At 42.4% G+C, this 21,778-nt stretch overlaps 1 protein-coding gene across 1 annotated transcript in view; it reads right to left on the bottom strand.

The window, feature by feature from the left end:
* The window catches only part of LOC109933504 (VPS10 domain-containing receptor SorCS1-like), a 998,692-nt gene that overhangs the window by 395,313 nt on the left and 581,601 nt on the right, over positions 1-21,778 (bottom strand). Inside the window, exon 3 of the mRNA XM_048609233.1 lies at positions 14,304-14,403. Coding sequence (XP_048465190.1) covers positions 14,304-14,403 — 100 coding nt within the window. The remainder of the gene's footprint in view (positions 1-14,303; positions 14,404-21,778) is intronic.

Raw genomic sequence — 21,778 nt, 5'->3', positions numbered from 1 at the left:
ACTGTGATCCAATCATGCATTTTACATGTGGAGTCAGGGACAATAAGCAGGAGGGCAAGGTAATGGCCGAGTGGAATTATCGCTGGATGTTAACCCAGAAACCCAGATAATGTTCTGGGAATCTGGGTTTGAATCCCGCCACAGCAGATGGTGAAATTTGAATTCAATAAGTACCTGGAATTAAGAATCTAATGATGACCATAAATCCATTATCAATCGTCAGGAAAAGCCCATCTGGCTCACTAATGCCCTTCAGGTAAGGAAACTGCCATCCTTTCCTGGTCTGGCCTATATGTGACTCCAGACCCACAGCAATGTGGTTGACTCTGAACTGCCCCCTAGGCAATTAGGGATGGGCAATAAATGCTGCCTAGCCAGCAATGCCCTCATCCCGTGAATAAATAAAGGAATGGATAAAGCAGGAATTCCGGATGATTTCCTATTCCCTGTTTTCAGGCTGTGTCATCAATTGCAGCATCCATCTCACCTCTCTGAGTGAGACTAGTTAACTCAGCACTGAGCCAACTCAAACTAGGAGCACAGATTGCAATTACAATACTGATATCACTTTTGCATAGCGAGGATGATGACACAGATAAATCTAAAATGACAACTCAACACTAAGTGTACATTTTTCTTATTCATTCATGGGATGAGGGTATCACTGAGTAAGCCAGCATTTATTGCTCATCCGTAATTACCCAGAGGGCAGTTAGGAGTCAACCACATTGTGGGTTTGGAGTCATTGCTATGCATCTGGAGGCATGTATAGGCCAGACCAGTTAAGTATGACAGATGTGACAAACATGCAAGTTTGAACATCTTGTCTTGTTTTTGTAAATCCCATTTTCTTTGGAGTAAATGACGGGAGCATAAGTTGAGTTGGGGGAGATCATCTCCAATCAATTTGAATGGTAGCATGCTTGAGGGACTATTTGAGTCACTTCTGGTTCTGACTTCTCATTGTTTTTGGGGTTTTTAATTAATATTTTGATGTAGTATTGGACTTAGAAATGTCTTGAAACCAGATTTCTTTATTCATTTTTTTTTCCTTTATTCATTCACAGGATGAGGGCATTGCTGGCTCGGCAGCATTTATTGCCCATCCCTAATTGCCTAGAGGGCAGTTCAGAGTCAACCACATTGCTGCGGGTCTAGAGTCACGTGCAGGCCAGACCAGGTGAGGGAGGCAGCTTCCTTCCCTAAAGGACATTAGTGAACCAGATGGATTTTTCCCCAACAATTGGCAATGGATTTATGATTCCAGATAATTATTGAATTGCAATTCTGCCATCTGCCATGGTGGGATTCGAACTGGGTCCCCAGAATATTACCTGGGTCTCTAAATTAATGCTGTAGCAAAAATACCACTAGGCCGTTGTCTCTCCTACTTGACCACAGCAAATATTTTCCACCATTTTCCCACAGTATCTTTTTAACAGTATACTGTTATATGATCTAAGAAATTGGTTCAGATTCAGTTAAGCCACATTGGCTAATCTGTCAGCTTTAAAACTCTTATGGAAAATGTGCATGGGAGTCATAACATCATTCCTGACAACCATGAATGCACAAAGCAATATGCTCATAAAGTGGGCCACTAATTGGCATTCGGCAACGTCACTCTGAAAGAGCTTAAGAATACTGGGAGACAGATAGCAGGCTGCTGCAGTAGTAAGAGATCTCCAGTACCCGGGATGAAGACAGAGTTGAAGTGTTGCACCTGAATGCTTGATGGTGCTGCTCGATGGGCAATTGCTCATGGAATAAAGGTGTCTCATATAAGAGAATTGCAGCTATGTTTCAACTTTATCTCTGATCAGTTTTCCCGATTGCGGTGGATGGTTAGTTTCTCACGTTGCAAATGTGGCCACTCTTCAAATGTATTTTATTTCCGAGAGAGATTTGGTGATCATGAAAAGCAATATGTAAAGCCTTTTATTTCTTTTAAGTATTCAGCCTCCCTCAATGAAATCCACTGTTTTAACAAAGTCAAAAGTTTCACTAAAAATGTAAAAGTGTAAGTGGGCTGATCACATCATTTTCACCGACGAATCTGTTTGTGGGCATCCAATGGATATCCTTGCTGTATGATTATACCAGACATTGAAAGCAAAGTTCTGAACGTTGGGTAGAGTTCCTTTTTGTACTGTGATTTCAACTTGCAGATTGATAAGATCCTTGCATCCTGGAGGCAATGTAAACCCTACAATCTGAAGCAGAAGAAATTTCATTTTTTTTGGCTTGCGTGGTTGAACACAGATTCTTTGCCTTGAAATTATGCTAGGTTCAGTACCATGGCCAAAGCTTTAGAATTTATCCAATTTCTGACACTAAGTCCAGATAATTACAGAGATCAAGCTGAAAATCTGATCCAACACCGTAATCCCAGAGATAATTCCAGTCTCATTTCAAAGCAACTTGGGTAATTGCCTTAACGTAACAATTTGCATTTATGTAGTATGAGATAACAAGGTGTAGAGCTGGATGAACACAGAAGAAGGGTCTAGGCCCAAAACGTCAGCTTTCCTGCTCCTCTGATGCTGCTTGGCCTGCTGTGTTCATCCAGCTCTACACCTTGTTATCTCAGATTCTCCAGCATCTGCAGTCCCTACTATCTCTGAATGCATTTATGTAGTGCCTTTAATGCAGGATAATATCCTGGTGCCTCACAGGAGTATTATTGAACAGAAACCTCATACTAAGCCAGAGAGATGATGTTTAGACAAGTGGTGAAAGAGTTACGCTCTAAGAAGAGCCTTGGAAGAGGAAAATGCTGTAGAGAGGGTGAGAGGTGTTGATAGGGTCTCTAGGCCTTAGAGCCTAAATGGGCCAGAGTTTTTTTTTTATTACTCACTAGTGGGATGTGGGTGTCACTAGCTGGCCAGCAATTATTGCCTGCTCCTAGATGTCTTTGAACTTAATAGCTTGCTAGGCCATTTGGAAAGAAGCTTTGCACAGAGTGCAGAGAAGGTTCACCAGAATGTTGCCCTGTCAAGGGCATTGGCTATGAGGATAGGTTAAAAAGACCGGGATTGTTTTCCCTGGAAAGACGGTGGCTGAGAGGAGACCTGATAGAGGTCTACAAAATTATGAGAGGCATAGATAAGGTGGATAGTATTAGGCTTTTAGCCAGGATTGAAGTTTCAATTATAAGGGGGCACAGGTTCAAGGTGAGAGGGCAAAAGTTTAAGGGAGATGTGCGAGGAAAGTTTCTCATGCAGAGAGTGGTAGGAGCCTGGAATGCACTGCCAGAGGAGGTGCTGGAAGCAGGTACTTTGGCGACATTTAGGAGGCATCTGGATGGTTACATGAACAGGGAGGGAATAGAGGGATACGGATCGAATAAGGGCAGAAGATTTTTTTTTAGTTTAGTCAGGGCATGATGATCAGCACAGGCTTGGGGGGCCGCAGGGCCTGTTCCTATGCTGTACTTCTCTTTTGTTCTACTTCAGAGGACAGTTGAGAATTGACCACATTGCTGTGGGTCTGGAGTCACATGTAGGCCAGACCAGGCAAGGATGGCAGTTTTCTTCCCTGAAGGACATTAGCAAACCAGATGGGTTTTCTTCCAACAACAACTTCATGGTCATCAGTAGATACTCAAGTCCAGATTATTACAGAATTCAAATTCCACCATCTGCCGTGGCAGGATTTGAACCCAGGTCCCCAGAACACTAGCTGAGTTTCTGGATTAATAGTTTAGCAATAAAACCACTGGGCCATCACCTCATGGAGTGAAGAAAGTTGATGCTCCATAATAGGCAAGAATTAAAGGAAGGGTCACCGGACCCGAAACGTTAACTCTGTTTTCTCCTCCACAGATGCTGCCAGACCTGCTGAGCTTTTCCAGCAACGTTGTTTTTGTTCAAGAATTAGAGGAGTGCAGAGATCTTGAGGGGTTGTGGGACTGGATGGGGAAGTTAGAATTATTGAGAACAAGGGGTGGGGGAAGGGACTCAGCCAGCACTAGTCTCTAAAACCACTTGTGAATGTTTGAGAATAGTGATAGAATTCAAGAGGAAAGAGTTATTACGATGGAATAAACAAACATATGGGGGAGATAAAATTGAAAGCACAGAAGTGTGAAATGTTATATGTTTGGATCGGAAGAATGAGACAAGGATGACAAAATAAAGGATACAATTCCAAAAGGACCTGTACATATATGAGCACAAGTCATTGAAAGTGGCGGGTCAGAGTGAGAAAGTGGTTTTAAAGGCGTTCAGGCATTACATCATTAGGAAAAACAATTAAGTCATGGTCTACCTTCATACATTAACGAGAGTCATGTCAAATTCTGGGGATTGCACTTTTTGAAGTCGGTAAAGTTATTAGAGAAATTACAGAAGTTATTTCTGAGAATCAGAATGATGGAGGGTTCTCAGTTAGGTGAATAAACTGGAGGGATGCAAAGATGTAGGATAGGTTGTTAATGTTTGATAAGATTTGCCAGAAAATCAGTAAACCTCATGACAAGAATCCCTCAAAAAACTTGATACATTTCACACATGGCCAAAAAGTGGAAGATTCAGCCCAATGTTTCTGTACCTGCTCTGCAGAGTTAGGTGGGTAGACTGGAGAAGCTGGAATTGTTTTTTTTAATCAAAGAAGAGATTTTACAAAGAACTTCAAAGTCATGAGGAGTCTTGCAGAGAGCTGCTACAGTTTTGAAGCATCAAATGGCTTTTTTCTGTGCTGTAACTATTCCATAACCCAGTGTGCATTTGTATTTTCTTATACATGCCAATCATTCTGTTTGAGCATAAACTGGCTATTGGATACATAGTGCAGTCAATCAAAGGTAAAGGCCAACATGATTGATCTTGCAATTAAGCAGAAAAATAAGAGCCCTGCTCACTCTATCTACCTATAAATTAAAATTGATTAATAACAAATTGTTTGCCTGCATTAAATACTCTTTTGATCTAAAGTAGCAAATCTTAGTCTGGGGAGTTAAGCATTCTGTGGTCCTCCTGTTTCAACCACAATGAGCAGGGATAAAAGCAAATTATTATAAATGCTGCAGATCTGAAATAGAAACCAAAATTGTGGAGAAACTTAACAGTTCTGGCAGCTACCGTGGAGAAAATGTAGAGTCAATGTTTTAAGTTCAATATGATTCTCCTCTGGAATTCCTAATGGACAAGCTCCATTTGCCAGTGCAGGCAAAATCAATGTTGGGTTTTGCTCCTGAAATAATGCAAAAGGGTTGGGCTCTTGATTTGACCCCAATGTCAGGAATTTGACCAAAAAGCATGATTAAATTAACTCTCTGGTTCTGAATGATAAAGCAGATAAACTTTAAAAAGAGCCAATATTTTAAAAGATTAAAAAAAAAGTCATTAAATTTTAAGACGGTAGAGACCATAACACATAGCAGCAGAAGAAGAACATTTGGTCCATCTAGCCTGCTCTGTCATTTAATGAGATCATGTCTGATCTAATAACCCTCAACTCAACTTTTCTGTCTTTTCCCCATAACCCTTAATCCCCATTCTGAAGAAGAGTCACTGGACTCAAAACATTCACTCTGTTTCTCTCTCCACAGATGCTGCCGGACCTACTGAGTTTCTCTGGCACTTTCTGGTTTTGCCTTACTGTGTAAAAATCTGTCTATCTCAGGCTTGAATACGCTTCATGACTCAGCATTGACAATTCACTGTGGTAAAGAATTCCACAGAGACACTATCGTCTGAGAGAAGAAATTCTTCCTCGTCTTTTGACGTAAAAGTGTGAACTCTTATTGTGAGATTATACCTTCTGATCCAAAACTCTCCCGGAAGGGGAACCAACCTTTCCAACTAGTAATATATAGAATAAGTTTCAACAATGTTATGTTGTAGTTCCTACAATGTTAATACAAACTACGCATGATAAGCTAGTGAACACAGTGAACAATAACTTTCTGAAGATGACTATTCTGCACCATACCTCGGTCACTCTAAGAATCAATTGTTAAGGGAATATAACTCAATTTTTAGGTCATTGTATCCAATATCCACTGGATGCCATCTTCAGTCACTCAAGTCTTTGCTCCATCAATGAAATATTTTGCACTTTCAGCTTTCTCACTGCTTCAATGACAGCTGTTTCACTGACCTTTTCCTTTGTTATTTCTCTGCAGATTTTTTTTGATGCTTAGCAGAGGTTGAAACAATTGCCACAAAGCTAAAACTTTTGAATTTTCAATATCTTTTCACTAGAACTTTGAGTTTATTCACATGCAAGTTTGAACATCTTGTCTTGTTATTCTCGATCCCATTTTGTTTAGAGTAAATGGCGGGAGCATAAGTTGACTTGGGGGAGATCATCACCAATCAATTTGAATGGCAGTATGCTTGAGGGGCTATTCAAGCCACTTCCGGTTCTGATTTCTCATTGTTTTTGGGGTTATTAATTAATATTTTGAAGATATAGTGTTGGACTTAAGAATATCTTGATTTCTCTATTCATTTTTTTTTCCCTTTATTCATTCACAGGATGAGGATGTTGCTGGTGAGGCAACATTTATTGCCCATCCCTAATTACCCAGAGAGCAGTTAAGAGTCAACCACATTGCTGTATGTTTGGAGTCACATGAAGGCCAAACCAGGTAAAGATGGCAGTTTCCTTCCCTAAAGGGCAGCAGGGAACTGGATGGGTTTTTCCCTAATAATCGGCAATGGATTTACAGTCTTCATTAGATTCTTAATTCCAGATATTTATTGAATTCTAGTCCCACCATCTGCTATGGCAGGAATTTGAACCTGGGTCCCCAGACTGTTGTCTGGTCTCCAGATTAACAGTCCAGCAATAATACCACTAGGCCATCACCTCCCCCTATTGTTAAAGGCTAATTGTTAAGGTTTAATTAGACATGACAATGATCAATTGAAGAGAGTAGAAAGCTACATGGAAAGCAGATGCAGTGTAAAAACAGCCTGTTTTTGGCTGGGTGGTAACTGCACTACCTTTTACTGAGGCCTGGGAATTAGACTATTGTGCAGGTAGTACACAGACAGCTGGACCTGTTTTTACACAAAGGAATGCTTGGAGGAATGCTTGGGAAAATACTCATAGGTAGAAACACGGCATAAAATGTCACACTCAGAACAGTATTAATATCAGGGAGCTTGCCCCATTCATTGGACTTTCCCCAACAGACCAGGTTCATGAGACTGGGTGATGGACCCCCACCATCACACTGGGGTTTGTGACACCAATGCCATAGAATCTGAGATAGAGCTCCATGCGCCAACTGTCTAAAATCCTTGGTGTGAAGACAGGTCAGTGAGACTCATATGTTTGAGTGTTATAAAGTAGTTTAAGCAAATAGATTCAATCATTAGTTTTCATTTGTAAAGTAGATTACGCTAATATATTTACAATGTATTGGATCACATGTATCTTGTTGTATTCATTTTAATCAGGCTTTAAAGAACTCGTAAGGTATTTTAAGTGTAACTATACAGAGGTAGCCTACTGGAGATGGATGTGAGAAGTAATATGTTTTGTTAAGGGAATGCCAGTTTTTGAATTTACTATCACAGAGAATAGCAAAGACTGTGCCATTGAAGACCTCCAAGGCTGAGTGAGATTGTTGATTGACGAAGAAGTTGAGGGTCATAACAGATGGGCAAGAAAAATGCTGTTTGGGCTACTGTTTAGTCAGATCAGCTAAGGTCTTACTGAATGGTAGAGCAGACTCAATGGGTTGAATTGTCTGCTCTTGCTCCAATTTCTTCTTACAATGGACACATGTAGAGAACAGGATTGATGTTTTTTTTGTTCACTTATTGGGTGTGAGCATTGCTGGCTGGGCCAGCATTTGTGCCCATCCGTAATCATCCTTGACAAGGTGGTGGTGAGCTGTCTTCTTGAGCCACGGTATTCCATTTGAATTTGAAATTCCCAGTTACCACTGTTAGAGCAAGATTTCGTTGGCCGTTCTTAGAGGCTCTCTCTTTAAATTTAATGAGAAGCAAAAAGAACACGATCAAGATAAACCAGATTCACCTGCTTCTTATTTGTATTGGGATTCTGTGGCCAGCCTCGTAAAGAACAGAACCATATTTGCAAAGTCTCCATCCCAAGAACAATGCTCAATATTCCACTGCACGTACTTATTATGCTCCTCTATAGACTGACCCACCTGGTTGATTTTTTTTATTATTCACTTGTGGGTGTCACTGGCTGGACCAGCATTTATTGTTTGTTCCTAGTTGTCCTTGAGAAGGTGGTAGTGAGCTGTCTTCTTGAACTACTGCAGTCCATGTGCTGTGATAGACTCACAATGCCCTTAGGGATCGAATTCCAGGATTTTAGCTCAGCAACATTGAAGGGACAGCAATATATTTCCAGGTCAGGATGGGGAGTGGCTTGGAGGAGAACTTGCAGGCAATGGTGTTCCCATGTATCTGCTGCTCTTATCCTTCTAGATGGAAGTGGTCGTGTGTTTGGAAGCTGCCATATGAGGATCTTTGGTGCATCGTGTAGATGGCACACACATGCTACTGAGTGAGTGTCAGTGGTGGAGGGAATGGATGTTTATAGATGTGGTGCCAGTAAAGTGGACTGCTTTGTCCTGGATAGTATCAAGCTTCTTCAGAGAAGAAAAGTTTTCCTTCATCCCAATTTTCCTTAATAGGTTTGGAGTGATGTGGTGGGTGGAGGTGGGGGTGGGAGGGGAATGGAATTGGTTACTTAGCTCAGTTGTTTGGAAGGCTGGTTTGAAACGCAGAGTGATGTTAACAGCCTAGACTCAATTTAACACTAACTGAGGTTACCATGAAGGACTCTTCTTCTAAACCTCTCCTCTTGGTCATCTTCAGGTTAAACCAACACCAGTCATCTCTGTCTAATTAGAGAGCAACCCTGTGGTCTGCTAAAGCCATGGCAGCTTTATTATTCCATGGTTTTGTGGATCTTTAATACCATGGTCACAGGATTTCTACTTGGACGATCCCTACTATGGAGGGATTGCCTGATGAGCAAAGGTTAAACAGGTTGGGAGTCTATTCATTAGAATTTTGAAGAGTGAGAGGAGATCTCATTGAAACATATAGGATTCTTAAAGGGTTTGACAGGGGAAATGCTGAGATGATGCTTCTCATCAAGGAAGAGTCTGGAACCAGAAGGCATAGTCTCAGAATAAAGAGGTGCCAATTTAAGACTGAGATGAGGAGGAATTTCTTCTCTAAGAGGGTTGTGAGTCTTTGGAACTCCTTTCCACAAAGAGCTGTGGGAGCAGAGTCTTTGTATGTACTGTGTATATTCTGAGACAGAAAGATTCATGATAAATTGGAGAATCAAGGGTTACAAGGAAGGGGCAGGAATGAGGAATGTCAGATCAGCCATGATCCTATTGATTGGTGGAGCAGGTTTGAGGGGCTGAATGGCCAACTGTTGCTCCTATTTCTTATGATCTTTGGGCAATAGGAATTGGAACAATAGTAAATTCCAAAAGGTAATTGGATGAATATTCAAAGAGGAAAAAAATGAAAGAGATATTGGAGAAAAGCAGATAAGTGGAACTAATTCATTAACTTTCTCAAAGAGCTGCTCAGATATGACCAACCAAATGATCTCATTCTATGTTGTATTAGTCTATAATTATATAAAGTGCAGTTTGTATTCCAGAACATTTCAGTTTGTTTTTATTCACTCGTGGGACATTGGTCTCGGTAGCTGGGCCAGTATTTGTTGCCTGTCCCTAGTTGCCCTGCAGGAGGTGGTAGTGGGCTGCTTTATGCATTTTTTATTGAAAAAATGTACTTTATTCACAAAAAGCAATGATCTATAAGTACAGCGAAAAAGGTTCTCATTCTGTCTGTGCAATCTTTCCAATGAGGAAAAAGAAACACAAATGATACATTGGAACTTTACATGCCACAGAGCTACTGTGCAGTTACTAATAACCAGGGCATTTTTAACTCCTGCTGGGAGAAAATATTTACATTTTGAGGCAGCAAGGGGGTCTGACAACCAAATGGACCCTTGTTATATTCTGGCAGAAAATGTCAGACAATGACATTCTTTATTTCAGTCTTTCTTTTCCCCCTCTTTATTCATTAACCGGATGAGGATGTCACTGGCCAGGCCAACATTTATTGCCCATCCCTAATTGCCCAGAGGGCAGTTAAGAGTCATTGCTGTGGGTCTGGAGTCACATGTGGGCCAGACCAGGTAAGGATGGCAGTTTTCTTCCCTGAAGGACATTAGAGAACCAGACGGGTTTTTCCTGACAATCGACAATGGATTCATGGTCATCATTAGATTCTTAATTCCAGATACTTTATTGAATTCAAATTCCACCCTCTGCTTTGCCTGAGTTCGAACCCAGATCCCCAGAGTGTTATCCAGGTCTCTAGATTAACAGTCCAGCAATAATTCCACTCGGCCTCCCCTGCGTTAGCAGCTGAGCTGCAATAATATTATGACAAAGTTTTGAAAAAGCTCTTCATGTAATGTTTGCTATGAATTATGCATGGTTAAAATGTCATCAATGCAACATAACCCAGTGTAGTATACAGCCAATGAAAAGGATTAAAGCACCATCAGCTTGATGCTTGTTTCCAGAACTCAGGGAGACAAGTTAGGCTTCTCAGGACATGTAAACTCCTCCCTGAGGTATTTACCTCAGAAATTTCATTCCTTAACCACATTGGAACAAAAGCTGACATACAGTACTGGTTGCCAAGCAAGACCAAGCACATGGTTTAATAATTCAAAGCTTTCACCAAACAGACTCACATCTCACTGAGAGATGTTAGCCACAGCTGTCTGGGGAAGGAAATGGTCTCATAGATTTTTTTTTGTCATATCAATACATGCAAATTGCAACAAACAGGGTGAACATTGGAGAAATGAGCAAGTCTGGCAGCATCTGTAGCAAGAGAAGCAGAGTTTACATTTTGAGTCCAGTATGACTCATCTTCAGAACTGAAAGTATTGGAATTTTTTTTACGTATAACAGAGGCATAGCCCCAGTGCAAAAGGGAAAGCGGTTATTAATGATGAAAAAAGAGTAAAAGAAATGTAAAACAGGTTTAAATTAAGCTGTGATAGAGAAAGAATGGCTTCTCTTTGCTAATAACATTATTCTCCTTGGACCAGAGAAATTTAAGAGGTGATCTTTTTGAGATGTTCAAAATTATGAACAATTTTGACTGACAGTTTGTATGTCAGTAACTAGGCATCACAATTTCAAGATTATGTGCAAGACAGCTAGGAGTCAGATGAGCAGAAACGTCTTTACTGAGAGAATCATTAGGATTTGGAATGTGCTGCCTGGGAGAGTGGTTGAGGAGATTCCATAGGAAGTTTCAAAAGAAAGCTGGATATATATTTGAAATTGATGAATTTAGGGGTTTGCAGAGTTACGGCTGGAGATTGGGACTAAGTGGGTAGCTCTTTCAGGAGATGCTATAGACACAATGTGTTGAATGGCCTCAATTGGTACTATAAAATTCTAGAATTCTATGCTTCCAAAATGAGGCTGTGCAGGGAGGGGGTAAAGAATTTTCACTAAGGACGGAGACGTGGTTGTGAAAGCAAGTTTTAGAAACACCCAATGGGCACAATTTCCCCAAGAGCCATGGTGATTTCTGGGACTACACAATGATGGAGCACTTCTGCTCCGGTGATATAACACCTTTGTGATGGCATAATCAGAATTGACATTCTGAAATCTCCACTTCACAGATCAGATAGTAGAACTTAAATGAAGCTACATAAATTCATGCCTCTTCTAGAAGACCGGCCTATGTTTCTTATTGTCATGGAATATCTAATGGGAGTTCCCAACCAGTGACTTAGTTAAAATGCAAGCGCAGTCAATTTGTACACACCAGGTCCTACAAATAGCAGCTTTGAGATAAATGACCAGATCATGTCTTTTAGATGATGTGTCACTTGAGGGAAGAAAATTGGCCGAGTTGAAGGCTAAAACCCTCTGCTGTTTTCCTAAAAATGCTGGAAGTGTCTAAGCACAATGTCTAATGTTTCCTCCAAAAGATGGCAATCCTTAACATTACAATGCTCACTCCTTCAGCACTGCACAGGAGGATCCGCCTCCTTTAGGTGCTCAGTCATGTATAAACCCTGCAAAGTCAGCCTCAGAGTTTTCAGCAAACGCACTTGCCTTTGAGATTACAATTCTGCTAATTCACTGAAGCACTTGTCTCATTTAATAAGTTAGTTAAGTGAGTTACTGAAAATAACTGGCAATAAGTAGTCAGGAGCTGCACGTCCACGGTTACTGATAAACACAAGGTGTGACTATTCATAAAGACAACAAGAATCAAGGAGATAGTAGGAACTGCAGATGCTGGAGTCTGAGATAACACAGTGTAGAGCTGGATGAACACAGCAGGCCAAGCAGCATCAGAGGAGCAGGAAAGCTGACGTTTCTGGCCTAGACCCTTCTTCAGAAATGGGGGAGGGGAAGGGGGCTCTGAAATAAATAGAGAGAGGGGGAGGCGATGATAGAAAGTGGATAGAGGAGCAGATAGGTGGACAGAAGATGGACAGGTCAAGGAGGCGGGGATGAAGCCAGTAAAGGTGAGTGCAGGGGACTGTTCACTTTGCGACTCCCTCGTCAGCTCTGCACCCACCACCAATTTCTCCACCACACTCAGTACCTTTCCCTGCAAACGCAAGACGTGTAACACCTCCCCTCTCACCACTGTCCAAGGCCCCAGACAATCCTTCCAGATCTGGCAGAGAATCACCTGTACTTCATCGAACCTGATCTATTGCATCTGTTGCTCCCAATGTGGTCTCCTCTATATCAGGGAGACCAAATGCAGACTCAGGCACTGGTTTATGGAGCATCTGCGCTCTGCACACATCAACCATACCAACTTTCCGGTTGCCATCTATTTTAATTCCCCCTCCCACATCCCTGACGACATGTCCATCCTTGGCCTCCTCCACTGTCAGGGTCAGCCCAAACGTAAACTGGAGGAACATATTTCGCCTTGGGAGCTTATAGTCCAATGGCCTCAACATTGACTTCACCAGCTTCAAAATCCCTCCACCCCCAGCCTTATCACATGTCCAGCCCTCTCCCTCCTCCTCATCTCCCTGACCTAACCTAACCTGTCCATCTTCCTACTCACCTATCTGCTCCACCCTTCCCACGGAACAATCGCAATAACCCTTACCTGCATCCACCTACCAGCATCCCAGCTACGTTTCACAAACCCCACTCCCATCCATTTATTTCTGGGCTCCCCTCCCCCTCCCCAGTCCTGATTCAGGGCTTCGGCCCAAAATGTTGACTTTTCTGCTCCTCGGATGCTGTCTGACCTGTTGCATTTGACCAGCTCCACATTTATTGACTCTGGCTTCCAGCATCTGCAGTCCTTACTGTCTCCTAAGAGTCAAGTTCCAATGATTTGTCACTGAACTAAAAAACACACAGTGGCTGACATTCCCAGCACCATTGGACAGGAGCAGCACAATCAGGGTGAGTTATGCTTATCTAGGTGGAAATCTACCAGATGTCCACATTTGTACAATATGACAATGACTTTTACTGATGTATAACACTCCCATCACCTTATTATGCCCCATTTTTGACAGATAACAATATCTAATCATGCACAATATCTTCCTTGTACGACATTCCTGTGTCCACTGTATAATCAGACACTTTGACATTGTGGAATAATGCACTCTGGCCATTGTGATTACCTTAACAGTTATCACATTGCCTGCAAATTCTTATTGTTAATTTGGTCAAGAGTTTCATCTATTTGTACAGGCAGAACAGCAAACCAAGTCAAGTAAGCTGTGCAGTCATATTTATCCCACAACATAAGAACAAGCCTCTTTTTTGCAAAGATATGAAACACTTCTATAAGTGAACTACAGCTCATGAAGGAATATCGTTCTTCAAGACCGTAAACATCACAGCATTGGAACTGTAGCACACAAGTATATTAATACTGTCGTACACTACTGGATAAAGGCATTCCATAAGTAATCAGAGATTATGTTTCAGGGAAGTAATAACCTGGCATATGTTGTAGAAACAGATCTACTGCAGACAACTCTGCTCGGAAGGTGGGCTGCCAGTTTCCTTCATTTTACAGTTACTGTTAATAAGATAGACAGTAAAGTGAATACACAGCAGTAACTCTTCTTTGGAGAGCGGTGCTACAAATTAATAACAGTGACTTCACCTCACAAGGTGTCAAGGACCTTGTCTATTTATCTTTTATATATATATATATATATATATATAGATTTAAGTAGGGGGTTGTTGGCCTCTCTCCCTTCCACAGGATCTGTGTTTTGGGAATGAATTGTTTTACCTTCCTCTTGTTGGTAGGACAGACGTACAGGTAACTCAGCACAGTTTTCAGGCCCACTTTATCATTGAGTTTCTCATACGTCGTTCCATAGTCAGTCGACCTGAAATTAAAATTTGAAAAGGAAAAATGAAATGGTTTCAGCATTTATGGCGCCATTATCCCTGACTTATGATTTGTTTACTTACATGAAAGCAATTTATAATATGGAACTATAACGCTGGCTAATTCATATTCACAATAATGTTCTGGCTCTCTGGAGCATTAACTGTTGTATAAAATATGTATTCTTAATGTTAATCTATTGCTGAAATAAAGCTGTTAATCAGAGCTGAAGTTCCAACAGAGTTTGCTTCCTTAAACAGCTACACAATGTTAGAAACAGCCAATTTAGTCAGAGCAGACCCTGAATTCAAGATTTAACGTCCATCAATAATTGCAGTCTACCATGCTCCCAGTCACTTTTATCACTTCTCAATGAATGCAGAGACTATCCAGATAATAAATTATCAATGCTCTGTGATACCCTCACTTCACAGCAACTTAATTAAGGCATTTATAAAATTAACTGAAAGCGCAGTTCATAGCAAATGGCTATCACTTTTCAAATCATTGACTTCTTTTTACAATCATTGCCATACAGTACAGAAAAGGGCCTTCAGCCCATCAAGTCTGCACTGATAGAAAACTACTCTAAATCTACACAAGTCCCACTTTCCAGCATTTGGCTCATAACCTTGAGTGTTGAACCTCATGAACCAGATAGAATTTTCCTAACAATCGACAATGGATTCATGGTCATCATTAGACTCTTAATTCCAGATTTCTTTTTTGAATCCAAATTCCACCATCTGCCATGGCAGGATTTGAACACAGATCTCTGGATTAATGGTCCAATGATAACACCACTAGGCCATTGCATCCCCTAAAAACAAAATAGCCTGCTACTTCAGATACGTAACCAGTCTCCACATGGAGAATTAATTGCTTTTATTGAGAAACTTCAGGTTGTGAGCTGGTAACTTGAAATAGTGAGCTATGTTTGTTGTAATTTTATCAAGGTGCTGGTTAATTAGATTCTGTTTGCTGATTGTTGAGTAAGTACCTTTGATTTCCTGAAAAATTACCGTACGCCATACAGCCTCCAATCTACTGGTGGCACAATGTGGCCAGATGGCCAATGTAGTGCAATCAATTCTTTGGCATATTGGTGTCAATAAACACAGTGGGGGAACAATCTGAGCCACGGGTAGTGTGAACACTGCATTGGAAACCAAAAGGTTTCAGCAGCCCATCAGTGAGTAGAATTTCCATTCATTTGTAACTGATTCCTGCATTTCCTCTCCAGTTAGAGTGAGCAGGCATCATGATGACCAGTTGTGGGCTATTTCAGTGCCTCTACCTCCTGAGGCACATTCCCAGCTCCTCATCTGACCTATGCCAATAACACTCATCCTGAGTTTATTGCAACATCACACCCATTCCTCACAGCAGCAGGATGTAGACAGTTACATTGGGTAAAGTGCATGTTAGTGACATTATTATCAGCCTTTATGAAGGTCCTCAGCTGATTCCTCGGAGGAGCTGAGGTGACTAAACAGAATGCTGTCCCTGACCTTGACTACGTCCCCAATGGGACTGGTGATTAGGTGCGGAAAGAAAGTGTAAATTCTGGGGCAGGGGTGGAAGGGAGGCCTGAGGGGTGCTGTGCTCTGATGAGCAGAAGAGTGGTTAGATGCTCTCATGTCTGTTAGGCATTATTTTATCAGCGATGGTTGGTCCATGTCACATGCTGAGGTTGGAAGGTGTGCCGTGCTTGCACTTTTGTTCTGTTATGTGTCGATAGCTAATCCCCACCTCTACATCCTTTTCAGAGTATTGCCTCCCACAAGCCCCAGTCCTGTTCCATCACCTTTGACCTGTGGAGGGCAGGTGACTGAGGAGAAGGCTGTGGTGTTACTAAGATAACAAGGTGTAGAACTGGATGAACGCAGCAGGCCAAGCAGCATCAGAGGAGCAGGAAAGCTGACGTTTTGGGTTCATTTCTGAAGAAGGGTCTAGACCTGAAACGGCAGCTTTCCTGCTCCTCTGATGCTGCTTGGCCTGCTGTGTTCATCCAGCTCTACACCTTGTTATCTCAGATTCTCCAGCATCTGCAGTTCCCACTATCTCTGTGGTGTTATTAAGGTACTTTTCTGCTTTCTTATCAGTGCAACGTAAGCAGCTTCAACATTGTAGTAAAAGCTGACAGCAGGCCAATGCGAATTCATGGCAAATGTTTTCAAAGCTGTTAGAAATCACCTCAAAGCAGAAAAAAAAATTCCTAAGTCCATAACCTGTCAGCAAAAACCATTCACTTAGGCAAGGAAGCAGTTGGCAGATGTCAGAATTTCAAGGTGTGTATTTGCCAGTCAATCCCATGTCCCGGTGAAATCTACTATAATCTCACCTTACTCAACTTGGCATGTATCAAGCGCACAATGTCTTCTGTCTGAGTTGGATGATCAGTCATGACTTATTGAATGGCAGAGCAGGCTTGAAGGGCTGAATGGCCTACTCCTTCTCCTATTTTCTGCGTTTCTATATCTATGTTTCAGAGTTAAGGGCAGAGTTGTGAATTAGATCTGCAGTTAGTGTTAGTAAATGTCAGAGCCAGCAGGTTTCTGTCAGTTCCCAACACAAGGCAGGTCCTGATATTTCATCCGCCCACCTGCGGAGGAAACCATACACCACTCAGGCAGGTTAAAAAGCAGCTGAGTGAATCCCCATTAAAAGCGAGGCAATCATAAATTTCCTGCATTAATCCTGCTATCACTGCTGCACTTATACAGTGAACTGATCGGGGTGGGGAAGTCCCTGATGACCCTGCAATAGTCTGATTTATGGACTTAAAGACTCCATCCGCAGTTCAATTTACAAGTTTTCAAGAAAAAACTACAGGAAATTACTTTGCCTACCATCTGGAAGATTTATCAGGAATTCATTACCTTAGTAAATTAGTGAGCAGTTTATTATTGCAGTCAGATTTAATGAATCCATTTAATATATAGCTTGCAGTGGTAACAATTCAAACCAAGTGAAAAAATATATTTGCCAGGTCTGTTTCGTGGCACTTAAGGAATCATCGGTTGATTGAAATGATGATGTTGCTTTTTGAGTGTTGAGGCTTGATCCAGATTAAGACTTTTTAAATAAATAAAAGCAAAACGCTGCAGATGCTGGAAATTTGAAATAAAGACAGAAAATGCTGGGGAACTCAACAAGTCCAGGACCATCAGTGGAGAGAGATAGAGAGACAATATTTTGAGTCCAGTATGACGTATATATACTGGCACGGTGGCTCAGTGGTTAGCTTTGTTGCCTCAGCGACAGCAAGTGACGATTCCTGGCCTGGCACAGTGACTTCCCATTACACCTCCTGGCTTGGTGCAGCAGCTTCCCAATGAGGTGTGGCATGGTGCCCTCCTGGCCTGGCACAGAGGTCTCCTGCAGCAGCCTCCCAGCATGGCTTGTCACTGGTGCGGCCAGGAGACAGGGCTTGGTGCGGCCTGGAGCCGGGGCTCGGTACGGCCTGGAGCCGGGGCTCGGTGCGGCCAGGAGACAGGGCTCGGTGCGGCCTGGAGCCGGGGCTCGGTGCGGCCTGGAGCCGGGGGTCGGTGCGGCCTGGAGCCGGGGCTCGGTGTGGCCTGGAGTGGGGCTCGGTGTGGCCTGGAGCTGGGGGTCGGTGCGGACTGAAAGCTAGGTGCCAGCATGGGTCTGTTGTACCGAACTTTATTTCTGTAATGTTAGACATTTTATTTCTCTGTTGTCTAAGATCTTGTAACTGAAGGAGCTGTGCCTAGGTACTTTTGTGTCTACGTTAGCGCTGTAATTCGTCACTATACGCACTGAGTACATGTGTAATTCGACCTGAATTCGACCCGATCCGACATGACCTGAACCAAGGGTCGGGCAACTGTGTGTGTGGAGTTTGCACATTCTTCCCACGTCTGTGTGGGTTTCCTCTGGGTGCTCCGGTTTCCTCCCACAGTCCAAAGATGTGCAGGTTAGGGTGGATTGGCCACAATAAATTGCCCATAGTATCTAGGGATGTGCAGGCTACAGATTGACCAATGGAAATGCGGGGTTACAGGGATAAGGTGGTGGTGTGGGTCTAGGTAGGATGCTCTTTGGAGAATCAGTTCAGACTCGATGAGCCTAATGGCCTCTTGCCGCACTGCAGGGATTCTACGACTGCTCTGTAGGAGTCATATTGTACTCAAAATGTTACCTCTGTTTTTCTCTCTCTGCAGATGCTTCCAGACCTACTGAGTTTCTCCAACAATTTCTGGTTTTTATTTAAGATCCTTTCTATTCAGTTTGAATCCCTCCTCAAAAAGTTCTCCATTGCCTGTGAAGGTGCTAAGAAGACTAGCTTGTTATCAGGGTTTATGTAAAAGTTCTCAGAAATTGATATGTGTTCCTAAAATATATATGAATAACCCACCTTCTCAACCTTGCACCTCACCAACAGTATAGTGACACTCAGGTTAAATTTACCATCAGTCACCTCTCTCTCTCTGTGAAGAGAGTGGTCCTATGTTCCTGTGGGACTACAACAAATTTTTCTTCCATTGAATAGCCGTTGTATAAAGATGAACTGCAGAGGTTATAAGGACATCTCACTGGATAGAGACCAAATAGATACTGCAGCTCAACATGGAAGTATAATGAAAAAGCAAATTTACAGCAGCCTGTAACCATTGAAATCTACCCCTCTGTGTTGTAAAAGCACTAACTGTATTTTTGTCTAGCTTTAGTCTGAATGGTTTGGATTGTACAGCTAATAAAAAGCAATGCATGGGTAATAATTCCCTTGCATATACAGCCACACAACACAACAAATAAATAAACTGATGACTGTAGACATTGCAGACCAGGAAAGACCTGAAAGTATCCAAGTCAGCTGGTCAAAAAAATAAGGAGATACTGCGCAGATAAACCTTGGTCAATATACATTAAGAAATCCAAACTGCCTGTGATGCCTGTATGAAATATACATGAAAGCTGTGGTCAGATTGTATTTAGAATATTGTGAGCCAATTTGGGCCCCATATCTACAAGGAATGTGCTGACATTGGAGGGAGTCCAGAGGAAGTTTACAAGAATGATCCCGGGATGAAGGGCTTGTCACATGAGGATCAATTGAGGACTTTGGGTCCGTACTTGCTGGAATTTAGAAGGATGAGGGGGATCTGATTGAAACTTACAGAATACTGAGACCCTGGGTAGTTTGTACATGAAGAAGATGTTTCCTCTAGTAGAATAGACTCGGGCCTGAGATCGGAGCCTCAAAGTGAAGAGATGACCCTTTGGAACTGCGATGAGGAGGAATTTCCTCAGCCAGAGGGTGGTGAATCCATGGAACTCATTGTCGGAGAAGGCTGTGGAAATTAGTCATTGAGTGTCTTTAAGATAGATATAGATATGTTCTTGATTAGTAAGGGGATCAATAGTTATGGGGAGAAGGCAGGAGAATGGGTTTGAGAAACATCTGAGCCATGATTGAGTGGTAGAGCAGACTCAGTGGGCTGAATGGCTAAATAATGTTCCTATATCTTATTTACATTGGTCTAAGGGATCCCGTAGAGGGTCCTCGGTTGTCCTATCACTGAAGTTAGCAGATGAACTATTCACTAACAGAAGTGACAGATACTCTGCTGTGAACAATGCTGTAGGCTATAGTCATCTGAGATAAACACTGGCCAGGTTGCAGATGATTGACATTGTCTCATAGTTTCCTCTTACAGACGAGATAGATGAAGAACCCTCACTATTTCAGCTCAAAGTGATCATCGGCTGCTCGGCCAACAGTAAGGCGTTTGGCAAGGATGGAATCCCTGTCGACCTGCTCAAACATGGAATGATACCACGCTATTGGCACACATTTATGACCTTTCTTTGGTGAAAAGAAGGAGATATAGAGGGGATTTGTGGCAAGAACTTTTTTCATCCACAGGATGGTGGGAACCTGGAATGCACTGTTTGGGAGCGTAGTTGAGGCGGGAAACTTAAAAACTTTTAAAAAGTACTTGGATGAGCACTCAAACTGTGATAGTATTTGAGGCTATGGTCCAAGTGTGGGAAAGTGGGATGAATGTCCATAGGTCAGTGTGGACTCGAGGGGCTGAAGAACCTCTTCTGTCAGTCTGTCTGACCTTCTACTTCACTGCTAGAACCTAGGTTCCATTCCACATGAAATGCACGATGCAGTATTGTCATACTGTGCAAAGTCCTGTGCAACAGAAGAGGCTGTAACAACTACACAGACACCTCATGCCTCAATATCACAGGGTAGGTCTTTGTTAGGGCCATACTTAAAAGATGTCATCCAGCTACAGACCAAGTGTGGCAGGAACGTGCTGTCGTTTCTGTGCCAGAAGACCTACTGTGGATATTGTCTTCAAAAGCCAGCTAGATATGAACTGTAGGAATCAAGGTTTATCTTATTTTCCAAGATCTCATGGAGCCATCAGTGGGGCAGGACACACGAAGAGTTTTGTGGAAAATTGACTGTCTGTTTAGCCTCGTCTGTTCTGTGCACAACATCCAATGCACTGTGAGATAGTAAGAACTGCAAATGCTGGAGTCAGAAATAACACAGTGTGAGGAGCTGCAGGAACACAGCAGGCCAGGCAGCATCAGAGGAGCAGGAAGAAGGGCCCTGGCCTGAAACATCAGCTTTCCTGCTCCTCTGATTCTGCCTGGCCTGCTGTGTTCCTCCAGCTCCATATTGTGTCATATCCAATGCACTGTGCTGTTTGCTGGCTACATATCTGATAGTTCCAGGTGAAGAATAGGCTGAAATGGGTCTGTGCCAGTACCCACTTTGTTTGGCATCTTCCTCTCCTGACATTTTCCTTCCCTGCAGATTTTGAAGGAGTCGGCTTGCACACTAGGTCAGACAGCAAACACTAAAATCGATCAAGATGGAAAACGAGGCTGAAAACACATTGTATCATGATCAGAGACCTTCTTCAATGTTGATAATGCTGCAATACCCATCCGCAGAGAAACGTAACCACAAAGATTCATGCATTTTCTCTCTCATGCGTGTAACTTGTGCCCTGGGCCATAAGCACTAAATAAAACTGTTATCATGGGACAGACACTATCTCCACTCAAATCCACTCAATACAATTTCACTGGAAGGGATAAGGAGATTCTACTACCTCAGGTTCACAGCAACAGACAATCTGTCTCTTGCAGCAGACTTGAAGCCAAAACACCAATGCTCAAATAAAGATAAAAGACTGCGGATGTTGGAAATCTGAAACAAACACAGACAATGCTGGAGAAACTCAGCAGATCTGGAAGCAGTAGGAACTGCAGATGCTGGAGAATCTGAGATAACAAGGTGTAGAGCTGAATGAACACAGCAGGCCAAGCAGCATCAGAGGAGCAGGAAGGGTGACGTTTCGGGCCTAGACCCTTCTTCA

This window comes from Rhincodon typus, chromosome 20 (assembly GCF_021869965.1).
Source record: "Rhincodon typus isolate 14 chromosome 20, sRhiTyp1.1, whole genome shotgun sequence".
Taxonomy (NCBI): domain Eukaryota; kingdom Metazoa; phylum Chordata; class Chondrichthyes; order Orectolobiformes; family Rhincodontidae; genus Rhincodon; species Rhincodon typus.
The sequence above is the reverse complement of the archived record's forward strand: the minus strand, read 5'-3'. Positions and strand labels throughout refer to the sequence as shown.